Genomic DNA, 22,624 nt, shown 5'->3' on the forward strand with positions numbered 1-22,624 from the left:
GCTCCAGACGCACAGGCCCAGCGGCCATGGCTCACGGGCCCAGCCGCTCCACGGCACGTGGGATCCTTCCGGACCGGGGCACGAACCCGCGTCCCCTGCATTGGCAGGCAGACTCTCAACCACTGCACCACCAGGGAAGCGCTCCTGTACAGCCTCTTAATAAGTCCCTGGACAATGAAAGACTGGATCCTGTGTGTAACCTCAAGCAGCTACAGAAGCAGCATGAATCCCGATTTCCTTACACTTACACAACTGAAGTCACAAATGTACAGTTGAGCTCCTATAGCATTGGTCAGATAATTTTAAGATTCCTTCTTTCATTCAGTAAATACTTACCAAAGGTCAATTGTGTGCCAGTTACATTTTAGGACTTAAAGGTTCAGCATCCCTTCTTTTGAGGAATATATTTTATATGTATTTTAGTGGTTATGAATCTTTTCTGAATAATTACACTGACAATAAAAGCATTTCAAATTTATCAAACTAGCCTAATCAAGGATTAAAGCTACAAATCATGGAATGTTTCTGTTCCTCCTCTGTTTAAGCCTCCAAGAGACTCCCCAGTTCTCCCACCCAATGTATAATATGAGTTCAAGTACATTCCCTGGATATGTTCAAAGGTTGTTTTTTTTTTTTTTTTTTTTTTTTGGCCGCATGGTGCGGCATGCGAGATCTTAGCTCCCCACCAGGGATCAAACCCGCACCTGCTGCAGTGGAAACGCAAAGCCTTAACCCTGAACTTCCCTGGACCACCAGGGAAGTCCCAAAGTTTATTTTAATAGTTAGTGTTCCTTTCTGAAGTTCAGAGTCAAGGTAAAAAGGAACAGTAATGGTTGAGGAGAATAATTTTTTTTCATAAATTAAAAGTAACTTTTTTAGGTGCACTAGTCAGAGAAGGGTGGAAATCATACAAATAATCAATTTTAAAGCCTGATGGAATCTCTAGAAATTTTTTTTCCATGTGACAGCTAAATGATACCCATTTGCAGACTTTCATTTGTAACCTCCACAGAGCTGCCATTATTCTTAGAGAATGAGTTACACAGTTTCATTAAAAATGCATTAATCCTTTTGGAGTGCCTTCTCTAATTCATCGATTTGATAATATAAGCACAGTAAACATTTTTGGCATCACAAAATGCAGTACCAAAGTGTACTATACCCATAAGTAGAAAATGTAACAGGAAAGCAAACATACTTAACGAAAGAGAATCAGGATTTCTAGCTACGAAATAAAGCTGGGTTGAACAGTGCTAAAATCTAATACTGAAACCGAGCAGGAACCTTTGGGGCCCTCCTGGGTACAAAAGCCCCTCTGCGTCCCCCGTTTCATGTTTGCAGAAAAAGACTGTAGCCTCCTGGGCCTTTCCTGAGTTCCAAAGAGCAGACTCAAACAGTTACTGATTAGGGAAGTCAGGAGATGCAGAAACAAAGGAAAAGCAGTCAGGAAACAAAATAGTTCAGCAATAAAACAGAGTATGATTAAAATTCCCCAAACATCACCCCGTTACCTCAGCACCAACCAATCAGAAGAAAGACGCACACCCTGTAGCCCTCACCCTAAATGTTACCTTTAAAAATTGTTCCCTGGGCTTCCCTGGTGGTGCAGTGGTTGAGAGTCCGCCTGCCGATGCAGGGGACACAGGTTCGTGCCCTGGTCCGGGAAGATCCCACATGCTGCGGAGCGGCTGTGCACGTGAGCCATGGCCACTGGGCCTGCACGTCCGGAGCCTGTGCTCTGCAACGGGAGAGGCCACAACAGTGAGAGGCCCACACACCGCCAAAAAAAAAATTTTTTTTAAAAATAATAATAAATAATAATAAATAAATAAATAAATAAATAAATAAAAATTGTTCCCTGAAAGCCATTCGGGAGTTCTTCAGGTCTTTTGAGCACGAGATGCCCGTTCTCTTTACTTGGCACCTTGCAAGAAACGCTGTACTTTCCTTTACCACAACCTGGTGTCAGTAGATTGGTTTTGCTGCATGGTGGGCAAGCGGACCCAAGTTCGGTTTGGTAACAATGTATTAAGAATTCTGTCATCGGGCCATATTGTAAGCAGTTTTGTACCAGGTCAAATGACTTGAAAGTCACGGGCAGCAGAAGCATCCAGGCTCTGCCCCAAGGAGGCTCCAGCATGAGTTACCCCAGATCTGCACCTCTTGAGAATGGAGAGGGTAGTGGTCAGAGCTGGATGTGTCCCCTCTCCCAGTCTTGGGTCTCTACCTATGTTGTGTAAGAGTCAGGCTCCCCACTGCAGAACACAAGGTTACTTCTTTCACAGGCATAATGGAGGATTACAGGACTTCACACAAATCAAGTTCCTGGTAGTCTATGATCAGGAAATGTCAATTTCTTCTTTCCTTAATTGATGCTTGACAGTGTGGTGCTGTATTTGATACAAGTACCTGGGCTTGGTGCAGGGCGCTGGGTAACTTGGTTCTTCCCTCTGATCACAACAAAGGCCTCCTGATGCGGAGATTACATGGGCTTTGGAGTCAGACTTGCCTCAGATCCTAGCTCTGCCACTTTCTGGTCATATGCTCTTAGGAAAGGGACTTGACTTTAGTGTCCTTGTCTATATAATAGGGATCATGTACTACTGACATGGTATTTTTAAATTAAATAAAATAATATTTGCAGAGTGCACTGTGTGAGAATCTGGATGCACAGAGATGAAATTGTCTCCATCTTCAAAGAGGAGGGATCATGTGTGTAAAATATGAGCACCACTGCTGCTTGGGGGCTGCGGGGAGAGGCTAGAGCACTGTTCCCCAACAAGAATTACATTTCTGAAATTCTAAAATAGAGAGATACCTGGTAAAGACCAGCACAGTTTATTGTTCAAACCAGCAGACGTGTTTATTTGTATGCATTTGGTATCTGCTGTGTAGTTAAGCAGAATTTTACGAGACAATTCTCTTAAGTCTGTATCACACTCTCCCTTTTCTCTTGGGTCTGATGTAAGACCTGCTCAGTCCCTCGTCCCCACTGAAGGATGGAGGGAGGGGAGGATGTCTGTGAGACCATCAGTTTATTGAACTCTGTGGTCAGGAGACAAATGCTGGGTGCACTCAGGCTGAAGGGAAGGGAAAGAACTACAAGAGTCAAATATGATTCACTCACTGTTGCTAAGTGACTTTGTGCTTCCTTTTATTAGTATGTCAGACAGGCTTATTTATGCCAAATAATTATGTCTATTATTAATGGAAGGGTATGAGGGTAGGGAGAGAATGAGTTCCGGAAACTTCTTTAGAAATTAAAAAAAAACAGCCCTCAGATAATTGCATTACAATATGATGAGTGCAGTAATAGAGGTCCCCCGAGGTGAGGAAAATCTCAACACATGGGAGTCCCTTTTTTTCTCTACAACCCTGACCTGGGTTAAAACTGGTACATAGGGCTTCCCTGGTGGCGCAGTGGTTGAGAGTCCGCCTGCCGATGCAGGGGACGCGGGTTCGTGCCCCGGCCCGGGAGGATCCCACATGCCGCGGAGCGGCTGGGCCCGTGAGCCGTGGCCGCTGAGCCTGCGCGTCCGGAGCCTGTGCTCCGCAACGGGAGGGGCCACAACAGTGAGAGGCCCGCGTACCGCCAAAAAAAAAAAAAACCAAAAAAAACTGGGACAAAGAAGCAAAGGGCAGGCAAATTGTTTCTGAGGAAGCTGAGGGCTTTGTTCAGGTGATTTCTTTTAGCTCTGACCTACCTGCCATGTTTTAGCCACAGGTATACTCCACAAATGCACACGCCCGCCCATCAACACACACACACACACACACACACTCTCTCTCTCTCTCTCTCTCTCTCTCTCTCTCTCTCTCTCTTTCAAAACCTCTCCTCCAGAAAGGCTCACGTGTGTGCTTTCAGCTCCATGTCCCCTCTTCCTGTTGTGAAGTCTGAGGGTCCCTTCTCTTCTCACTTTCCCACTGTTCTTTTCATCCCACTTTCCGAGAGCACATCTTCTGTCAGATTTTTCATTCCATGTCAGCTCTTCTCAGTCTTCCGCCTCCACTGGGTCCCCTCAGTCCACAGGGATGTGCAAGTCTCCACTCCTAAAAAAAACAAAGCCCACCTCCCTGATCTGGCATCCTGTCTGTCATCATCCTGCCTTTTCCCATCACGGTAACCTGCGCCCTTGGCTCTGCTCCTGGTGTCTCCACAGCCAGGAGGTCTGGAGCTGGACCAGCACGGGGGCTGTACCCACACTTCTCAGTGGAAACGGCTCACGAATCTCAGACATTCCTGGTGACCTTGGCCACATCTTCTCCGTCCTCCTCTGCTCTCCGTTTTGCATCCCTGAGGTTCCCGGCCACCAACTCTTGATTATTCCCTCCCTGGCTCCCCTCCCTCTACCCAGCCCCCAAACAATATTTTCCTCTAAGATCTGTTGTTGGTCCCTTCCCTTCTCACACTACACTTTCTTGGTGATACTGCCTGTAAACCTTCTCTTCCAGACTCCACAGGAGCGTGTGCACTGCTTGCAGGACACAGATGCTCAGTCACCAATGCCACCGCTCAGAGGTCTCCTTTAGTTGCCCCCAATTTTTCCTTCTCTGACTGTCACAGAGCACATTCCTTCCAGCTGTTATCCTGGGTTTTCTGATTTCATCACCCTGCTCTCAGCTGTGAGCTGCGTGTGCAGAAAAGGTTACCAACCACTCAGCAGGCATGTCAGCATCTCCACCTTTCCATCTCCCTCCGCAGTCTAGGCACACCCAAGTACTACACTTTCCCACCTTTGCAGCCTTCCCACCGCTATTCTTGGCTCGCAACGAGACCCCTTCACAGCATTTATCAGACGTGGCTGAGCTAAACCCCAATTCCAGGAACCTTCCTCAGTGGCTTGACCTGGAATTAATTTCCCTCCTTCCTATATGACTATAGTATTTTGCTTGTTCTTTTTTACCTAATATGTCCATATATTCCACCACCAACACCACCACCAAACTCGAAGCCATTGATGTGACAAGTGTAAATGTAGTCACGGAACTCTCTGGAATTGGGGCTGTCTACAAAATCTGGGACATATGTTGATCATCTTACCCTCTTTCCCCCGGTGGTATTTACTTATGTCTGTCTCTCCAGTTCGTCCCCACCCCTTCTTTGTCACTGTTGAGGATCCTCCCACAAACCCTAGCAGGGTTTTGAACTCACTGCACAGAATTGTTAACTTGTCAGAAATTCACCCATGTTAATATGAAAATGATTGATACTGATTTAAAGCAGCGGTCTCAGACTTTTCGATTGCCAGACCCTTTGCACTCTTGAAAATGACTGAGGACCCCAAGACCTTTAGTTCATGTGAGTTTTAACTCTCACTATTAACATCTTAGGAGTTAAAACTGAGAAATGGTTAAAGCACAAGTATTCACCAGCACACGTTCCATCTGCCACAAGAGTGACGTCATTTCATCCTGGGGCCTCTGCACTGTCCTGAGAGGCAGAGGGTCAAAGGGCAAATAGCATCAAATGGGAAGACAGTTTTCACCTCTTGGACCCTCTGACCGCACTTGTAAGACCAGTGGTTTAAATGTCACTCCTGTGGGTATTTACTCTCTCACAGGGATTAAAGCTTGATGCCAGCTGAATGCAGTTCCCAAACCAGAATTTTCACATCAGCAAGTCAGTGGAGACACCCAGGGGAACAAAGCCCTTCTGGCTGTCAGTTGTCGAGAAGTCGCTCTCGGGGGCCAGGGCAGGGATGCCAGCAAGGCCGGGGCAACCGTGAGGGCAGACGGATGTTTGTGGAGGTCACTGACAAACGGGCACCAGTGTGCACACACTCACTCACCCGGTGCCGCCCGCGCCTTGACTGGGAGTGGCCGGTAAAGGGACAACTGGGTACCATGGCCCTCATCCTTCTGAGGTCAAGATCCTCCGGGTTCGTGCAGCAGCTACAGTTTGTCTGGTCAGCCCCCGGGACAGGGAACAAAGTTACTGGAGGGACCACGTCCCAACAAAAGCCTGGAGTTGTTGCTTTGGTTTTTGTTTGGGTTGAACTCTTGGTTGGTAGTAACCATTGAGCTGAGGGTGACGGACTGAGCCAGACTTTGGTAGAAGGATGTCAGTGTTAATTAGAATTTGATGGGAGCTGGGGCAGGGGGATAAATCAGGAGTTGGGATTAAATACACACACTACTATACATAAAATAGATAACCAACAAGGACCTGCTGTCTAGCACAGGGAACTCTACTCGATATTCTGTGATAACCTACATGAGAAAAGAATCTGAAAAAGAATAAATATATGCATATGTATAACTGAATCACTTTGCTGAAACACTAACACAACATTATAAATCAACTATAATCCAATAAAATAAAATAAAAAAAAAGAATTTGATGGAAGCTGGACTAAAGTAAGGCTCAAGGAGTTAAGTCCTTTACCCAATGTCACCCTCCTCTGTCAGCCATGGGTGGAGTCTGACTTTGCATCAGGCCTGTCCGATTCCCAGGCTCTCACCCTTTACCATCTCTGTGTATTTTCTCGTGCCATATTCCTGGGCCCAAAATGATGGTGTGCGAGTGTATGTGTCAGGTCATGTGTGCACACACATGCACATGTGGAGGGGAGATACCCATCTTTTTGCTGGAATTTTCTAGAACTTTTTATTCAAGGGGTGGTGATTCCATCAGTGCCGGCCTCACTGGTCAGCTTGTTAGATGTGCAGGACCCCAGTCCCAGAATCTGCTGAATCAGAACGTGCATTTTAACAAGGTCCCAGTTAACTGAAGGTGCTTTGAAGCTTGAGAAGCACAGGGGGTGAGCACGGCTACATCTCCTGAGCTCTTAAGGGAGGATGAAGTGAAGCTGTTATGAGGCTTCCTTCTTAGACATCCAGCACCTTTAGCTTTAAAAGAAAAAGAAGAAAAGGGTGCTTCTTAAGAGAATATGCTTTAAAAGCAGGCACTCAGGCTATCTTGCCCATAATTTCAGACAGAATGTACAAATTCTTCAAGACCTAGTCTGTAGAGAAGATGCACTGTCATTTCTCATAATCATCTTTGAGGTCTGCCTGTAGTGTGCTTGATTAAAGCAAGCAAAGACGGAAGGGCCGCACTGGAGAATGTGGTTTGTGGTGGAGTCTAATTTGTGCCACTGGGCAAAGGTCACGGAGACGAGCTTGTTAATGTGCTCAGTCCGGGACGAGATCCATCTCCATACTCCACCGTATCGATCTGAGCTCACGGGCGCTCCCCTCCTTGAACGGATGGGCTCACGTGTGGATGGAGGTCTCTCCGAGCTGAGGATTCCAGCAGGGATGCCACCCAGGGCAAAAGGTGGATGTTTTAACACCCACGTTTAGGTCCTCCTTTCGGTTCCAAGTGATTTGTTTATCAGTTACTCAGAAAAAAAGATTTTAAAACACATAGGTTGCTTTTCTACTATGAGGAGTATTGTTTTTCTTCTGTAGTTTCTATAAATCATGTCTGTTCGATGTAGGGATTAAATGTATTTGAATATAGGCAGATGGCTTGCTTTCAAATATAACGTGGATGTTACCAAAACACAGCTCATTTCTTTCTTTCTTTCTTTTTTAATTTTAAATTTTTTTAACATCTTGACTGGTGGCACATATATACAATGGAATATTACTCAGCCACAGCTCATTTCTTAATTAAGCAACACCTGCTCCGTGTGGTCTTTAGGGCCCAGGAGTCACTCCCGTGTTCCTTTTTTGTCAAAAGTCCCTGCCATTCCTGTATAGTCGTCCTTTAATTGCTGGAGCACTAAGGAAGTGTCTGGGTGAATCCAGCTCGTGAAACATTTACGTGACCTTTGTGTAATTCTTCCTGGAAGTAATGGGCCATGGGAATTCTAGAGGTGAGGTAGAAACAAGCCAACATTTCCCATCAGAAAACAAAACCAAAAAAAAAGTGTAGATTCAAGCTGGACAGGGGCACGCTCAGAGCCCTTCTAACTCTCAGGCATCGTTTCCAAGGGCTCTTGGGCAAACAGCAGCCCCCCCAGCCCTCCTTATTTCCATCCCATGTGGTGACAAACTCTTTGAGAAGTGTTTCCTGTTCACCCTTGACCCCTCCCAGCCCCAGCACGGTGCCGTGCACGGCAGTGAGCGGTCTCTTTAGAGACACCATAGGCTTCTCCTAGACTCCATTTTGCTAATTTTCCCCCAAAGCAAGAGCAGATTTTGCTTTGGGGGAGAGAGTCAGGCTTGAGTCGGAGACAAGTAGACTTAGGTCACGTTTTTGCAACCTAGAATTACACCTGATTCTCTGGATGGGGATTTCTGAAATTGGTATCTGTAAAATACCACTTTGCAGTTATTTTTCCCGTTGAAAGTATTTTTCACAGGAAAAGTTACCTCTTTAGACCTTTGTAAGATTCCACATCTTAGGCGCTATCTCTTATGTACCCCCATCCGCCACCTTTCTGAAGGCAGGAGGTCACAGTAAGGAACAATCTGCTGTGTCTGAGCTCCTTTTCCAGAGACCCCTGGAGAGGAAGCAACAAGTAGTTGAGAGCACGTTGAGTTGGGCCCCAGGGAACTGGGACGGGACACGGCTGCACCATTCAGCTCAACTTGCAGCCTGGCTAGGTCCTGCGTTGGTGGATTTTTTTAGGCCCTCTAGCCTAGGAGTGAGTTATGATTATTTGATATCTTCTAGGGTCTGAATCACAGTCAAGAAAGGTTTTTAAAATCTTTTGGGGGCGGCAGGGAAAAGTCCTAATTGGTCATAAAGAAATAATAGGAAAAGTACTGCATGTTGGACCTGAGAGGCCTTTCCTTTCTAACTCGTGTGCAATGACCAACATCATTAAGACAGGACATGTGACAGACTAATTCCAAAGACTTGTGCCCCTGTTGCTGCATTTTTGTTATTGCAATGATCAGAACCCCGCTCACACCGCAATGCTGCTTTCTTAACACTCAAATGCAATCACGTGCTAATTGTATGATCAGCTGTGTGAAAGCAGAAGCATTGTGTGATTGATGGGTAGGCATAACTCATCTCTAGGCCTGTATCCGTCCACACAATCTAGAAACTGTTGATCAGTCCAATTTAAAAAATTAATCGACTTCATGAGTTGGCTGAACTACTTTCCTGGTGGATGTGAATTGACCAGCCTACACCAAAAATACAGCCAACCAGGTCACTCTGCAGACACAGACTGTCATGGAATACTCCGGAATGTGGGATGTATGAACAAGGATGTGCCTCTAAAACCAGGACCACACGGCTCTTCTTTCTCTGAGGAATGCTCTCCCACGAAGAACCAGGTTGCATGCAGAAAATGTCAGTAATTCGTTCCTATTAATATTATGCCCATTTTCTATGGGATCCATACTTAGAATAAAATGCAAACAAAATTAATCACTTAAACTTAGTATTACTTCTGTTGTGTGAAACCCAGAGGCAGTGGAAAAGGACACAGTTCTCTCATTCCCTCTTCTTTCTTGAAGATGCTTAACCCGCCCCCGGCTTAGAGGGGTTCCTTCGATCCCAAGGGTAGTTCTCTCATTTTATAATGAGAATAATTGGGAAAATGGAATTCAATATCTGCCTTTCACTTCTCAGCCGTCTTTGCAGGAACTTCTGTGTATCAGGGTAGCTCTGCTATGCATAATTCTCTTAGATTGTGATTTGCTATAATATATAATATATATAATAATACAATGATCTTTCATGATTATATTCAGATATAAACCCTGTAGTTGTGCAGTTTACTTAGAGTGAATAAAGGAAACACTACCTAGAAGTACCGGAAGGCATAAAGGGATTGACTTGGGACTGATCTGTAGGATACTGGCCCCATGGGGAAGATTCAACGGGGCAATGCAGCATCAGAGCCCACACGGTTCTCTCTGAACCTGGAATAGAAAGAGCATGAAAGTAAAAGTAACGGGAAATGTATTGTAAGGCCCAGCCTCGTCACACAGGTGCAAAGAGTGCAATATTGGAAAATAGTGTTTCCACGATGCTGACGTCGTTCATGTTTCACTTTGGGCCCTGTAGTGGGGTTGAGGAGTCCTGTGTCCCAGAGGTCCCCACCCTTTTTTGGCACCAGGGACCGGATTCGTGGAGGACAGTTTTTCCACAGACGGGGGGCTGGGGGATGCTTTAGGTGGTGATGCAAGTGAAGGGGAGCGGCAGATGAAGCTTTGCTCACTCACCCATCACTCACCTGCTGGGCGGCCCAGTTCCTAATGGGGGTTGGGGACCCCTGCTGTATCCCTCCCTGCTGATCTCTAGGAAGGGGCTCTGGCAACCAGGAGTTATGTGACGACTCAGTTTGCCTTTGGGTCTTCTGGGACCGGGGCCAGGCCAGGCAGGGGCTTACCTGGCCCTTCAGCGATGACCCAGGGGGCACTAGGAAGCCAGGTGCATGGCTATGGAGGTACAGGGCCGAGAGGTTTGAGGGAGGTGACCCCACATGCTGCTCCAGGGACACAGCTGGGGAAAGGTGGTCCCCACAGATGGCTGGCCAGGTGCCACTCTTTCTGTCATGACCGAATGGACACATCCTATGAGGTTATATGTGGGCTCTTAGGTAAAAGGCCCGAGGATCAAATTAAGTTAATATTTGCCTAAGTATCTTGAGAGAAAAATGTAGTCAGTAATATCAAATCATAATTTGTGAGTTTCCAAAAATAGGAAGAGAGGATACTCCTTTTTCTTTTTTTTCTTTCTTTTTTCTTTTCTCTAGGCCCTTTTTCCATCTAGTTTACCCAGAGGAACGGTATCCCCATTTCAGTTGGGGCACAAAACAGATCCCCTTGGGATTAAGTAAATGCCAGGTCTTAGCTCACCCTCCATTCAAGTCACCTTCACAGTCTTTCCCCCAAAACAGAAAAGAGCATCTATCTAGATTTTATGTCCAGAGAAAAGAATCCAAGCTTCTATCGTTGGGTGACCATGTTTGTTGTATATTTTTCCAAAGGACTTTATTTCTCAAGTCAACCTTCTTTACATTTGAAATAGAGACATTAAATTACCATTAATATATTAATATACTTCCTTGCAGGAAATAAATTGAGGCAATGTTACCTTTTGTTTTTGTTTTTGTTTTGCGGTACGCGGGCCTCTCACCGTTGCGGCCTCTCCCGTTGCGGAGCAACAGGCTCCGGACGCGCAGGCTCAGCGGCCATGGCTCACGGGCCCAGCCGCTCCGCGGCACGTGGGATCCTCCCGGACCGGGGCTCGAACCCGTGTCCCCTGCATCGGCGGGCGGACTCTCAACCACTGCACCACCAGGGAAGCCCAACGTTACCTTTTAAAAAAAATTTTGGAGAGAAAGATTGTTCTTTATTCCTGTATGAAAAAGGCTTAGTGACAGAGCACTGGGCTAGGATTCAGAACACCTGGATTCCCACCCCATTTCTGGCCCCCGACTAACCTGCTCTACACCACAGCCCACCTGACCGGAATGTCGTCCTCTGTAAAATGAAGTCTTTGAACTAAAGGTGGTTACTGGGTCCTTTCAGCACTGACCAAGCAGACATTAATTAGGCAAAGCGAAAATGGTTTGGTTTACCTAGAAATAATCATCCTGCACTTTTGACTCCTGGAGTTTTCCCTTTAGTTGCCACCACTTCTGTGAACATATTTCTGGGCACCTCTGAAGGCGCAGGTTCATGTATCCTCAGCACTGCGACCTGAAGGGGGAAGTTAAATCCTGTGAAGGGAGCATGTCCTCCTGTGTCACCGGGGAACCGGGTGGAGGGATTCTCCCAGGAGCCTTTGTACCCAGAGAATTCCCATCACTGAAAGGTCCTGAGGGGCCTCTCCTTTGCCTCTGCCCTAATGTGGGTTGTATTTTTGGTGAGTGATATTTAGGCCACTTGGGTTCTTTCCTCCTTTCTTTGGCCAAAAGCCTGATTGAAGCAGCCAGCCAAAAAGGACCCAAGGACATTTTGGCCTCTTGAAAACTTTTTTTTTTTCCTTCTTGCTTTGAAATGCAGTCTCCCAAGGAGGAAGCTGCATTCAGACCTTAAGGGAGTCACAGCTCATGCATCTTCCTTTCTTCTCCATCTGGTGTCCCAAGGGTTCCAGCCGTGGGTCCATTTCATGGCATGTAGGGCTGCCAAAACCTTCCCTAATTTATGCCTTAATCACTGCTGTCCAGACAATAGGCTGTTGCATACCTGGAATTCTGTGGCTGGTGTCATTATTGTCTTTAAGGCAGTGTCTGGAAAATGAAGATTATAATCTTAACCTCGCTACCCTATTCCGAAAATGACAGTCATATTCACAGATGCTTTCTGGACATTCCAACCAGGCTTAAAGGGCTTTGTCCTCATGGCTGGAAGATCCGCCTGGTCAGACATGTGAGGAACATTGCCTTAATTATACAGAGGAGATTTCTAAACTAGAGAACAGGAAACAGGCAGTGGTCATAAATGGAACAATACCTACTAGGAGAAAGCACTGGAAAATATTTCACATTAATCTGCTTTAAACTATTTATTTTCTTGTTTGGCAGCCTTTGCCGTCACCCGAAATCTTTTTCCTCTGTTTCATTCAGCACCTCTTATATTTGGCCTTCCTTTGTTTATTTAGATTCAGGTTTCCTTACCATTAATAGGGTGTCTGCTGTGTGCCAGCCACCCAGCTGGGCACACTTGTGTTTATCCCATTTAACAAAAACAGTGGCTTGGGAGAGCAGCTGAGGTTTAAGGAGTTCGAACTCTTTGCCCAAAGTTACATGGTGAGGGTGTCAAGGTAGAAACCCAGGTTTCTGAGCTGTAAAGCCCGTATATTTCCTTTGTAGTGTCTAATGGTCCTGAACTAGGCTATAAATGAAGGGGCCTAAAATGTATACCTTTTCTCCATTTCTGGAGTGTCTCAGGTTATCTTTGGAAAACAGACCATCAGAAAATTGTGTTCTAGGACCAGATTATCTTGGCTTCTCTTAACACTGTCATCAGCTTTACAGGAGCATTTGCTGTGAAGCTCAGTGTTGGCTATGGAGGGGGTGTCGTCAGAGCCTGGTTTATGTGCCATCTAGAACCCTCCTGTGAAAACACACGTGAAGTTTCTCTCGGGAGTCCAGTATTAGGAGAAGCTGTTTCGAACGTCACATGTCCACAAATCATGTTAGCAGTGGTGCTCTGGTGACTAGGACCCAAACTGTGGCCCTTTGCCAGCCACTGGAGCAGGCCTTATCGAGCTTGTTTTGGGAACCGATGCTATTCTTCGACTTATTTTCCTATCTTTATTTTCCCTTTTTCTCCATTTTCTCATTTCTGTCATTTCATCTTTTATTACTCGTACGTACAAGCTGCTTCAAAAAAATATTAGGGCTGTTGCATTTTATTTTATTATTATTTTTAAATTTAATTTTTATTTTATATTGGGGTATAGTTGATTTACAATGTTGTGTTAGTTTCAGGTGTAGAGCAGAGTGATTCAGTTATACATGTCTATATCTATATCTATATCTATATTCTTTTTCAGATTCTTTTCCCATTTAGGTTATTACAGACTGTGGAGTAGAGTTCCTTGTGCTATACACAAAGTATTTAAAATTTGTATGGAAACACAAAGACCCCGAATAGCCAAAAAATCTTGAGAAAGAAAAATGGAGCTGGAGGAATCAGGCTCCCTGGCTTCAGACTATACTACAAAGCTACAGTAATCAAAACAGTACGGTACTCAAAAGCAGACACATAGATCAATGGAACAGGATAGAAACCCAGAAATAAACCCATGTACTTATGGTCGATTAATCTTCGACAAAGGAGGCAAGAATATACAATGGAGAAAAGACAGTCTCTTCAATAATGGGTGCTGGGAAAACTGGACAACTGTGTAAAAGAATGAACATGCTTTGATGTTGAAACGGCAGAATGTGATCTGTTCCTTAGACCACAAGGAAGAATGGTCTCTTTACCTCTTAGTGCTCAACTTAGATCACATAAATTCTATGTGGCTGGACATAGAAACCTGAACAGAAGACACTACCAGTACTACTGGGTGCAAACTCTTAATTTACCCCACAAGTATGATGAACGTACTGTTAACTTATAATTAATTCATATTTCAATAAGAAGCTGTTTGAAATGCGGATAAGAGGAAGGGGATAATCTGGGCAAAAGTTATCCTTCACACTTTGACAAATTCTGAGAATGTAGCTACAATTCTGTTTGAAAGAAATCGGTTAAATTACATCATGTTGTGTGGTGATGACATAGATCTCAATAGTGATATTTCACGTTTACATACACTATGCAGTCTTTTTCTTCCAGACCTCAAAGGTGTCTCTCACTGATGTAATAACTTCACATGTATATAAATGAAAAAAGTCGGCATTGAATATCTGGCATTAGCCCATCTTTAAATAAAAGAAAATTGAATTCAGCATCCCTGGGAAATAAGGCATACCAGGCATCTGAATGTTCTGGATAAATGAAACTTACCTTTGGAAGCATTTGTCTTCAAAAGAAATTTAGTGATTTTTGGTGGAAAGCCTCCAACACAAATCACATGATTCCCGCGTTTCCTAACCGAGGATTTTTTTTTTTTTTTTTTTGCGGTCCCCGGGCCTCTCACTGTTGTGGCCTCTCCCGTTGCGGAGCACAGGCTCCGGACATGCAGGCTCAGCGGCCATGGCTCACGGGCCCAGCCGCTCCGCGGCATGTGGGATATTCCCGGACCCGGGCATGAACCCACGTCCCCTGCATTGGCAGGCAGACTCTCAACCACTGCGCCACCAGGGAAGCCCCCCGAGGATTTTTTGAGCCTCTTCTGCTGACTCATCATGGTCCAGGGTGCCTGCTCTTGGCCCCTGGGTTCAGGGTGGTCCCCTTAGGGCTCCCTGAGGTCTCGTGCCCCTGACACCTCTGCTACCCGTGGATTGAGATGTTCAAGAAATAGATTGAGGGCTGGTCTGTTTTATCTTCTATCTCCTTCCTCTGCTGACAGCTCCCGTGTTCACTTCCCAACCACTTTACCCCTGATGGTGTGGAGGTGGCCCATGTCCCCAAAGGTCAAGGCTATCAGCTGTAGGGCAGCCACTCGACCCCCTCAGTTTCTGGATGATGGGCCAGTGGGCACACTGATCAGTGTCTGACCCCCACACACTGGTCAGGGAGGTTTGCTTTGGGAGAGGTCTTCGGAGGGAAATCTAGGGAATGTGGATGAGGTTTGTGTCCAGAGGAATAGCCTGACCGAAATAGATCGTTCTAGTGACGGTGTATGTGATGGATTACAACTAGATGGAGAAGACCGTGGACTCACAGGGTCCTAATTTCCATGGACTCTTGGTCGTGACCTAGGTGGGAGGGACTTGGTGGGAGTGGAAACACAGGGCAGGTACCCTGCCTCCAGACCTCTCTGCCTCCTACTTCCCTCACCTGGAAGAGAGTTTTGATCCCGGAGGGAGAAAAAAGTCCTTTGTTGGTCCACTGGAGAAATGGGGAAGGGGTCAGAAGAGCTGAGTCCCTGGCTAAGTGTTGCCAGGCAGGTCTTTATACTCTGGACCGACAGCCCGCAATTAACAGATACACAGGAATCACTTCAGTTGTCTCTGAGCCGGGGAAGAACTGCTCATAAATCTGTTGGGTTTTGCAACAATTGACAGGGGAGTTAGGCTGTTATTTCTCTTGTACAGTATTGTTCTTAGTGCTTGTTTAATCATTGTTAGCGTGAAATCATTTTTTCTTGGACTTTGTAGCAGTTTATTACAGAGGTTGCAGATAATCATCAGTGTTGTTTGTAAAGCCAGTAAAGGATTCAAGCAGTTGTGTGTCTGTCTTGACCAAAGTAGGTTCTCATTAGGAGTTGCTAAGTTGATGCTGATTTGTTTGGGTTTTGATTTTTCTCTCCCTGCTTCTGACTATACCTTTATAAATGTCATCATTGTCACAAAAGAAAGTATAAGGAAGTGGAGGTCCACCTGCAAGGATTTTTTTTCTTTTGTCCAGAAATAATAGCTGGATGTTATTTGTAATGGTTCTGAAGAATCTTCACGTTTTTTTAAAATACTTTGTTCCAAGCATTGTTTTAACAGGAGCTACTGAGGAAAAAAAAAAGAGTTTATTAAGTGGTTCTACAACATCAAGACCTGCTTAAACATACCCTTCTCAGAAGCTACTGTGACCCCCTGGAAGTCTCCCCAAGAAACGAAGCAGGGTAAAGTGACCCCCAGCTTCTAGTGCACATGGCGTTATAATGGATGTACACTTCTGTCTCCTCTCCTTGGAGTGTGACTTTCTTAAAGGCAGGGACTGTGTCCTGGCCACCTCTGTTTTCCCCCAACTTTCTAGCACAAAGCCTGGCACACACCAGATTTAATGATCCGAAATTAGAAATGGGTTCGTGTCCACTTTAAATTACCAACCCATGTCAGTTGAATGTTTTCCTAAACATATCTTTCTTAAAGCTTAACCACAATGATTCATGATGTCGATTTTCAAATAAATGCCCCTGTAAGAGGGAAAGTGGAATAACAGTTCAATGGCCAGACTGTGCAAAGGTAAATTTGAGGGGGCAACAAAAAGGATCTGATAAGTTCAGCCTGGGCTTGAGAAAGATCTACACATTTTTCTTCCTCTAATTGTTTGCCGAATTCACTCCTCTTACGAGAAAGCACAGGTTTCTAATGATTAACGTCCTGGGTTGTGGGAAGGTGTGTTCGCAACAATATGAGGCCTGTGTTCCCTCACACGCTCATCTGTAATACCAGCGTGAGTCTTTTCTGATGAGTGACTAGGGTTCTGAGATAAGCCCTTCTTATTACAGCTGATAACACAGCATTGTACCAGGGGGTATTACCAACTAGTGAGAGGTTTTGATATGTCATGGAGATTACACTCCCTCAGTCCCTGTCTGGGCTCCCCAAATGCCACCTGAAATTGTTTGTTGACAGCATTCATACCCGGAAATTTACTCAAAAGTAGTAGATTATTTTTCTCCTCTTATCCCCACCCCCTCCACCATATCACCTATAACACTCCTTCTTAAAGAGAAATTATCTTCAAAATTGCCAACGTCTCCTATCTGGAGATAAGGAACAAGTCGGTCATCATATTTGCCTTGTCCTTTCATTCATAGAGCTGCATAAAAACTGTGTCACCCAAAGCCCCATGAAGCTGCATACTCTCCAATTTCAAGATAACATAAAATATCACATAATCAATTATGGAAATATTGAAATGGAATGTCAGCCTGGAAAACCTCCTCAGAGAGCCTTAAAACAAGGAATCAATTGCCCAAGAGGGGTGTTAAAATTACAATCAGTTGAGAAGTCTTTACCGAGGGCCAGCGGTGGGTCCAGACCTGCCGGCCTGTGTGGGGAGGGTCACCCGTGTGTTCATCACCGGGTGAAGATGACCCTTCCTTCCACAAGCCCCGAAGGAGTCACTTTTGCTCTTGTTGTCCATGTACCGGAGACACCGGCCAAAAGCAGACACTTGCAGGAGTGACGGCACCACAGTCAGTCACGTGTTCCTTCATTTATTTCACAAGCTGGGGCTGCACTGGGCCCCCCCTGGAGCTGCAGCTTCCAGGCTGCCCCGGCCTCATGGAGTGAGACAAATAAACAAGCACTTAACAGTACTTGGTGGAAACAGAAGAAATGATGACATGAACGGCACAAAATACAAAACCAAAAATGAAATGCTAGTTATGGGAAATAGACAGGCTCAATCTCATCTATTTCTGCAACTTCTGAAGCAGCAGAGGACCCAGGAAATAGATTTTCAAAGCCAGTCCATCTCCACACACACACACACAGAGTTAGGAATAAGGTCTGAAGATGATACACTGCACTCTTTTTCTGAGCATGACACACAAATATATCCTTATTTGGAAGTGTATCCTGATCACAAAAGAAAAGAAGGCCAGGGAGAGTGAGGTTCTTATCTTACAACTTGAACAGGCTTTGATGCTGGCAAACTGTTGCCATAAGTATTCCTCTCGTGTTATATACCAAGGATAGGGGCCACCAGATGCACATGAGGAGGAAAAGCCCCTCAATGTGATGTGGCTCCAGGAAACATGCTGCTTTTAATGGTCACTCACCTTTTCTCTTCTCCATGGCCAGAAGATCATCTCTTAGCTTTTTCATTTTTCCACCTGCAAGATGGGAATCATAAATCTTCCTGCCGTGTAAATAGGTTCTTAAGCTGGAATCCCGTCCAGACGTCTTGAACCACGCTTCGAGGTTATTCCCCAATTCTTGGCAACCTTTGGGTATGATAACTGTTTCTGGGGAAACGATCTCAAAGTGTAGTATTTTCAGCTTCCCTGGAAAGAGTGCTAAATAAATAACTAAAGCTTCACATCACAGAAGAAAATGTGCAGGGGAACTGAATTGCCACCGTGGACTGATAAATTTGAAATAAGACGCTGATAGGGTATGAGCTGGAATGAAGTGTAGTAAACCCAGTAGAACCAAGTGCAGTTGGTTCTGAAGTTGCCCCGAGCATCTGAGAGGGACGGTCCCTGAAAACTGCTGGGCGTGAGGACACCAATGTTGTTCGGACATTTGGCTGCAGCTTCTAGTGTGAGCTGTGTGCAGAGAGCAGCAAGGTGGGTCTCCTTCAGCTGCTGCCACAGCCTGACGTGTACACACAACACTGGAGATTTTCCTCTAAAGAAGGATGAGCTAGCTCCCTCTGTCACCAGCCCGCTCACCTGTGTTGGTGAACGTTCTCCCCTAGGAGAGTAATTTCCACAAGGTAGGGCCTGCTTCTGCCTTGTTCACCATTATACCCCAGACCCAGCACTTAGACTCAACATTAAATGGCTCTGAACATCTATTTACTTAATGAGTGAAATTCTTCTGGTCAGAACAAATCATTTCTGACGGAGATGTTTGGGGATGTCTTTTCCTGATCACAGAGCCTGACTGTAGTTTCAATCTCTGCAGTTACTTTTTTTCCTTCTCAACAGGATCAATATGGTCTTCCAACTGGGAGCCTTGTGTTTGGCATTGTTTCTTCATTAGTGTGTCGTTTCACACTTTATTCATTCCATCCTCACCCAACCGTCCAGGATCTCATTAAATATCTGCTTAAAGATGAATTTGTTATAAGTGAGTTAAATTAATTCAGTTTAGAGAATTCTAACACCTCTTTTCCTTTTTTTAAAAAATATGGGTATAGTTGATTTACAACATTGTGTTAGTTTCAGGTGTACAGCAAAGTAATTCAGTTATATATATATTTTTTCAGATTATTTTCCATTATAGGTTATTACAAGATACTGAATATTGATTGTTCCCTGTGTTATTACAGTAAATCCTTGTTGCCTGTCTATTTTATTTAGTGTATATTTGTTAGTCCCATACTCCTAATTTATCCCCACAACTCTCCGGTTCCCTTTTGGTAACCATAAGTTTGTTTCTTAATGTCTGTGAGTCTGGCACCTCTCCATGTAATTTGGAGACATCCTAGAGCCTGAGAGAGAGAAAGAGAATCCTCTAGGTGTACCAGTTAATAGGTCTCTGAGACCATATTTTCTCATAATGTAAATTGAAGAAAATGATGCCGGTCTGGTAACTCCACAGGCAGGTTCTCTGAATTAAATCTAAAACAATATGCAAAACTCTTCAAAACTGTTACCCGACATCTAAATATCAGGTGTTGTTGGTATAAATGTGTGATGTATTTGGGCACGCCAAGATCTTTGGCTGGTACGTATTACAAAATGAAAAGAAACTGTCACAGATAGCCATGGAAATGGATCAATATGCCCTCCACGTTTGACTGTGGATACGTGACCTGTACCTGAAATGGGTATGTTACTGTTGTTAAAGAATGCGGTCCCCTGGGGGGCGACACCATGTGGATAAAATACTCACCGTGATGCAGCCCTCCTCATTTTACTTCCCACTGCCATCCTGTGAGGTGGGTACTGTGCTCGGCCCATTTTTCAGATGTGGAAACTGAAGTGTAGGGGATTTGTGGGAAAATTGTCCAAATCATAAAGCAAGTGCAGGTGGACGTCAAGACCAAGCTTGGTGATTGTTCTAGTCAAAGTCTAGCACAACTTGGACTTTGGGTGAACACTGATAACAAACAACAGTCGTGTGCCTCTAAATTCAAAAGTCATTTGGGCTGTCCTGCTGATTGCCTCTCATATAAATCCTCACAGTTTGGTGGCTTGCTAATATCCATATCCTATTTCAGCTTGGGCTCAATGTATTAACCTCTACACAAGCCTGGGCTATTTGGGGTCATTCCTTTTTTTTTTTTTTTGCGGTATGCGGGCCTCTCACTGCTGTGGCCTCTCCCGTTGCGGAGCACAGGCTCCGGACGCGCAGGCACAGCGGCCATGGCTCACGGGCCCAGCCGCTCCGCAGCATGTGGGATCCTCCCGGACCGGGGCACGAACCCGCGTCCCCTGCATCGGCAGGCGGACTCTCAACCACTGCGCCACCAGGGAACCCCTATTTCGGGTCATTCTAATGTGGTCCACTGAGGACAGTCTGAGGCGCCTGTACCTCCCACAAGCAAATGCTAATAGATCTAATGATAGACCCATCTAATAGAGTACCTTTTCCTAGCAGCTCATTGATTATAAATATTTAGTTTAAGTATTTATATGTGGCCTAAAAAGTATTTGTCCAAATGAATAGAATGATTTTCAGGAGGAAGGATGGAAATTCTGAGCATCTGTGCTTCGGTGACCTTTGGTGGTCCTTCCTTGCTTATAGTGGGTTCTCAGGTAAAAAATCATGCAAAAAAAAAAAATACTGAGTTACAGTGTCATTTTTTTCTATTTCTTTTACAGGTTGATGACCAAATGAAGCTGCTTCAGAACTGCTGGAGTGAGCTCTTAATTCTCGACCACATTTACCGACAAGTGGTTCACGGAAAGGAAGGATCCATCTTTCTGGTTACTGGGCAACAGGTGAGTGTAGACACCAAAAAAAAAAGTGTCTTTTTATTAAGCACATTCAAGATGGCAGGAATTTAGCTAGGTCAGGAGCACTTTTGTGCTTTGAAAGGGACATTGGCTGCAAATAATTTAGAAAAGCTGACTTGGTGTGCTCCGTTCCTGCTTCGATGATTACAGTGAAACTTGTAAAAGCCGGAGTGATCACAAACAGTCTGCCGCTTCCAGGCTTCTGGGATTGAAAGTTGTGCTTTGAAGGGTCAAAACAATTGCTAAATCAAAATTAATGGTTAGTACGTAGGGTTTTTTTCTCAAGCTTCTGCATGAATCTACCACACTTGTTTGTCTGCCTTTTTAAAAAAAACCTTAGAAATGGTGGAATCCTCACTATTTTGGAATCATGTTGGTGGAAGAGACCGATTCATATATCAATCATCTGAATATTTGGCCTAATGGCAAGCAAGTGAGAAGGGAAGGGAGTGTTAGTGTTAGTTAGTAAGAACCAGTCATTGAAAAGGAAGGTGGAAAGAGGAAATTACAGTGAGGTCCTGCGCTCCTTTCTGAATAGATATTTGTTCAGTCAACAAATATTTATTGAGCATCCTACAGGGTCCAGCCATCATGGAGCTTAACACTGTCACAGGAGAAAGTGACAATAATCAATAATCCTAATAAATGTTAGAGGTCAAAGTGCTACTGAATTTTTTTTAAAAAAGGAACTGTTGTGTAAAGGAGAATCAACGTACATCCGTGGTTGTGTTGCTGAGTGACCCTTGGGCTGCAGTGTTAATAGGACTGGTTGGTTGAGCCTTATTGAGAAGGTGAGATTTGAGCAAAGGTTTGAAGGAAGAGAGACATTTGGCCTTCTGGGCACCTGGGGGAAGAGAAAGTCTACTTAATGGGCCTAATTCCAACTTTACAGGATTTTGGCCTGTCCCTCCCATTTCTTTTCTTTTCTTTTCTTTTCTTCTCTTTTTCTTTTTTCTTTTTTTTTTTTGCGGTACGCGGGCCTCTCACTGTTGTGGCCTCCCCCGTTGCGGAGCACAGGCTCCGGACACGCAGGCTCAGCGGCCACGTGGGATCTTCACGGGCCCAGCCGCTCCGCGGCATGTGGGATCTTCCCGGACCGGGGCATGAACCCGTGTCCCCTGAATCGGCAGGCGGACTCCCAACCACTGCGCCACCAGGGAAGCCCTGTCCCTCCCATTTCTTAGCCTCTGTTTTATAACTGGTGTGTTATTAAAATGGATGCAAGGAATGCAGAGATCTGTTTACTCCATTGGGCTGTTCCAGGCATGTGTTGAACGGCGCTTCGGGACTCGGGACTCGGGCACTGTGATCTTCTTTTACATCGGCCATAAATGTTTATGTGCCGTGAAACCCCAGCAGTGCATATTTGAAAATGAAAGGCTGTCTCCACATCATTTGCTGAATTATAAATAAATCACATGTTCCCAAGCAAATTAAAGGAAAGCATTCTTTCAGAGTTTTTACAGATTGGATCAGTCTCATCACTGTCTGGTCTCTGCTTTCTGCACTATTCGTGAGAGAGGCTTTCTAGAATCAAGCCTCAGTGGGCTTACTTCCTGATGTTGTGAATTTTTGTTGAGCCTTTTCATCCTGTGGCTCAGGTCTTTGGGAGAAGTGTACCCATTTTCAGAGTTGAATCACGGGTCTGACTCCCAACCCCCTCCCTCCGAAACCCGACTGGGAGCTGCATTAGAACAAGAGTCAGCCCACAAATTAATTTGATTTCATCCTCTGAGTTCCAGAAATCAAATGGGTTTGTGCCATTATTTCACAGAGCACTTCCATTCCTGC

The 22,624-nt window shown here is 45.0% G+C and overlaps 1 protein-coding gene across 1 annotated transcript in view; it reads left to right on the forward strand.

Moving 5' to 3' along the window:
• Positions 1-22,624, forward strand: part of NR5A2 (nuclear receptor subfamily 5 group A member 2) — a 129,373-nt gene that overhangs the window by 52,888 nt on the left and 53,861 nt on the right. The window contains 1 exon segment of the mRNA XM_007456130.1: positions 20,699-20,818. Within this exon segment, the coding sequence (XP_007456192.1) occupies positions 20,699-20,818 (120 nt within the window).

The sequence above is a fragment of the Lipotes vexillifer genome, unplaced genomic scaffold (assembly GCF_000442215.2).
Source record: "Lipotes vexillifer unplaced genomic scaffold, Lipotes_vexillifer_v1.1 scaffold1201, whole genome shotgun sequence".
Taxonomy (NCBI): Eukaryota; Metazoa; Chordata; class Mammalia; order Artiodactyla; family Lipotidae; genus Lipotes; species Lipotes vexillifer.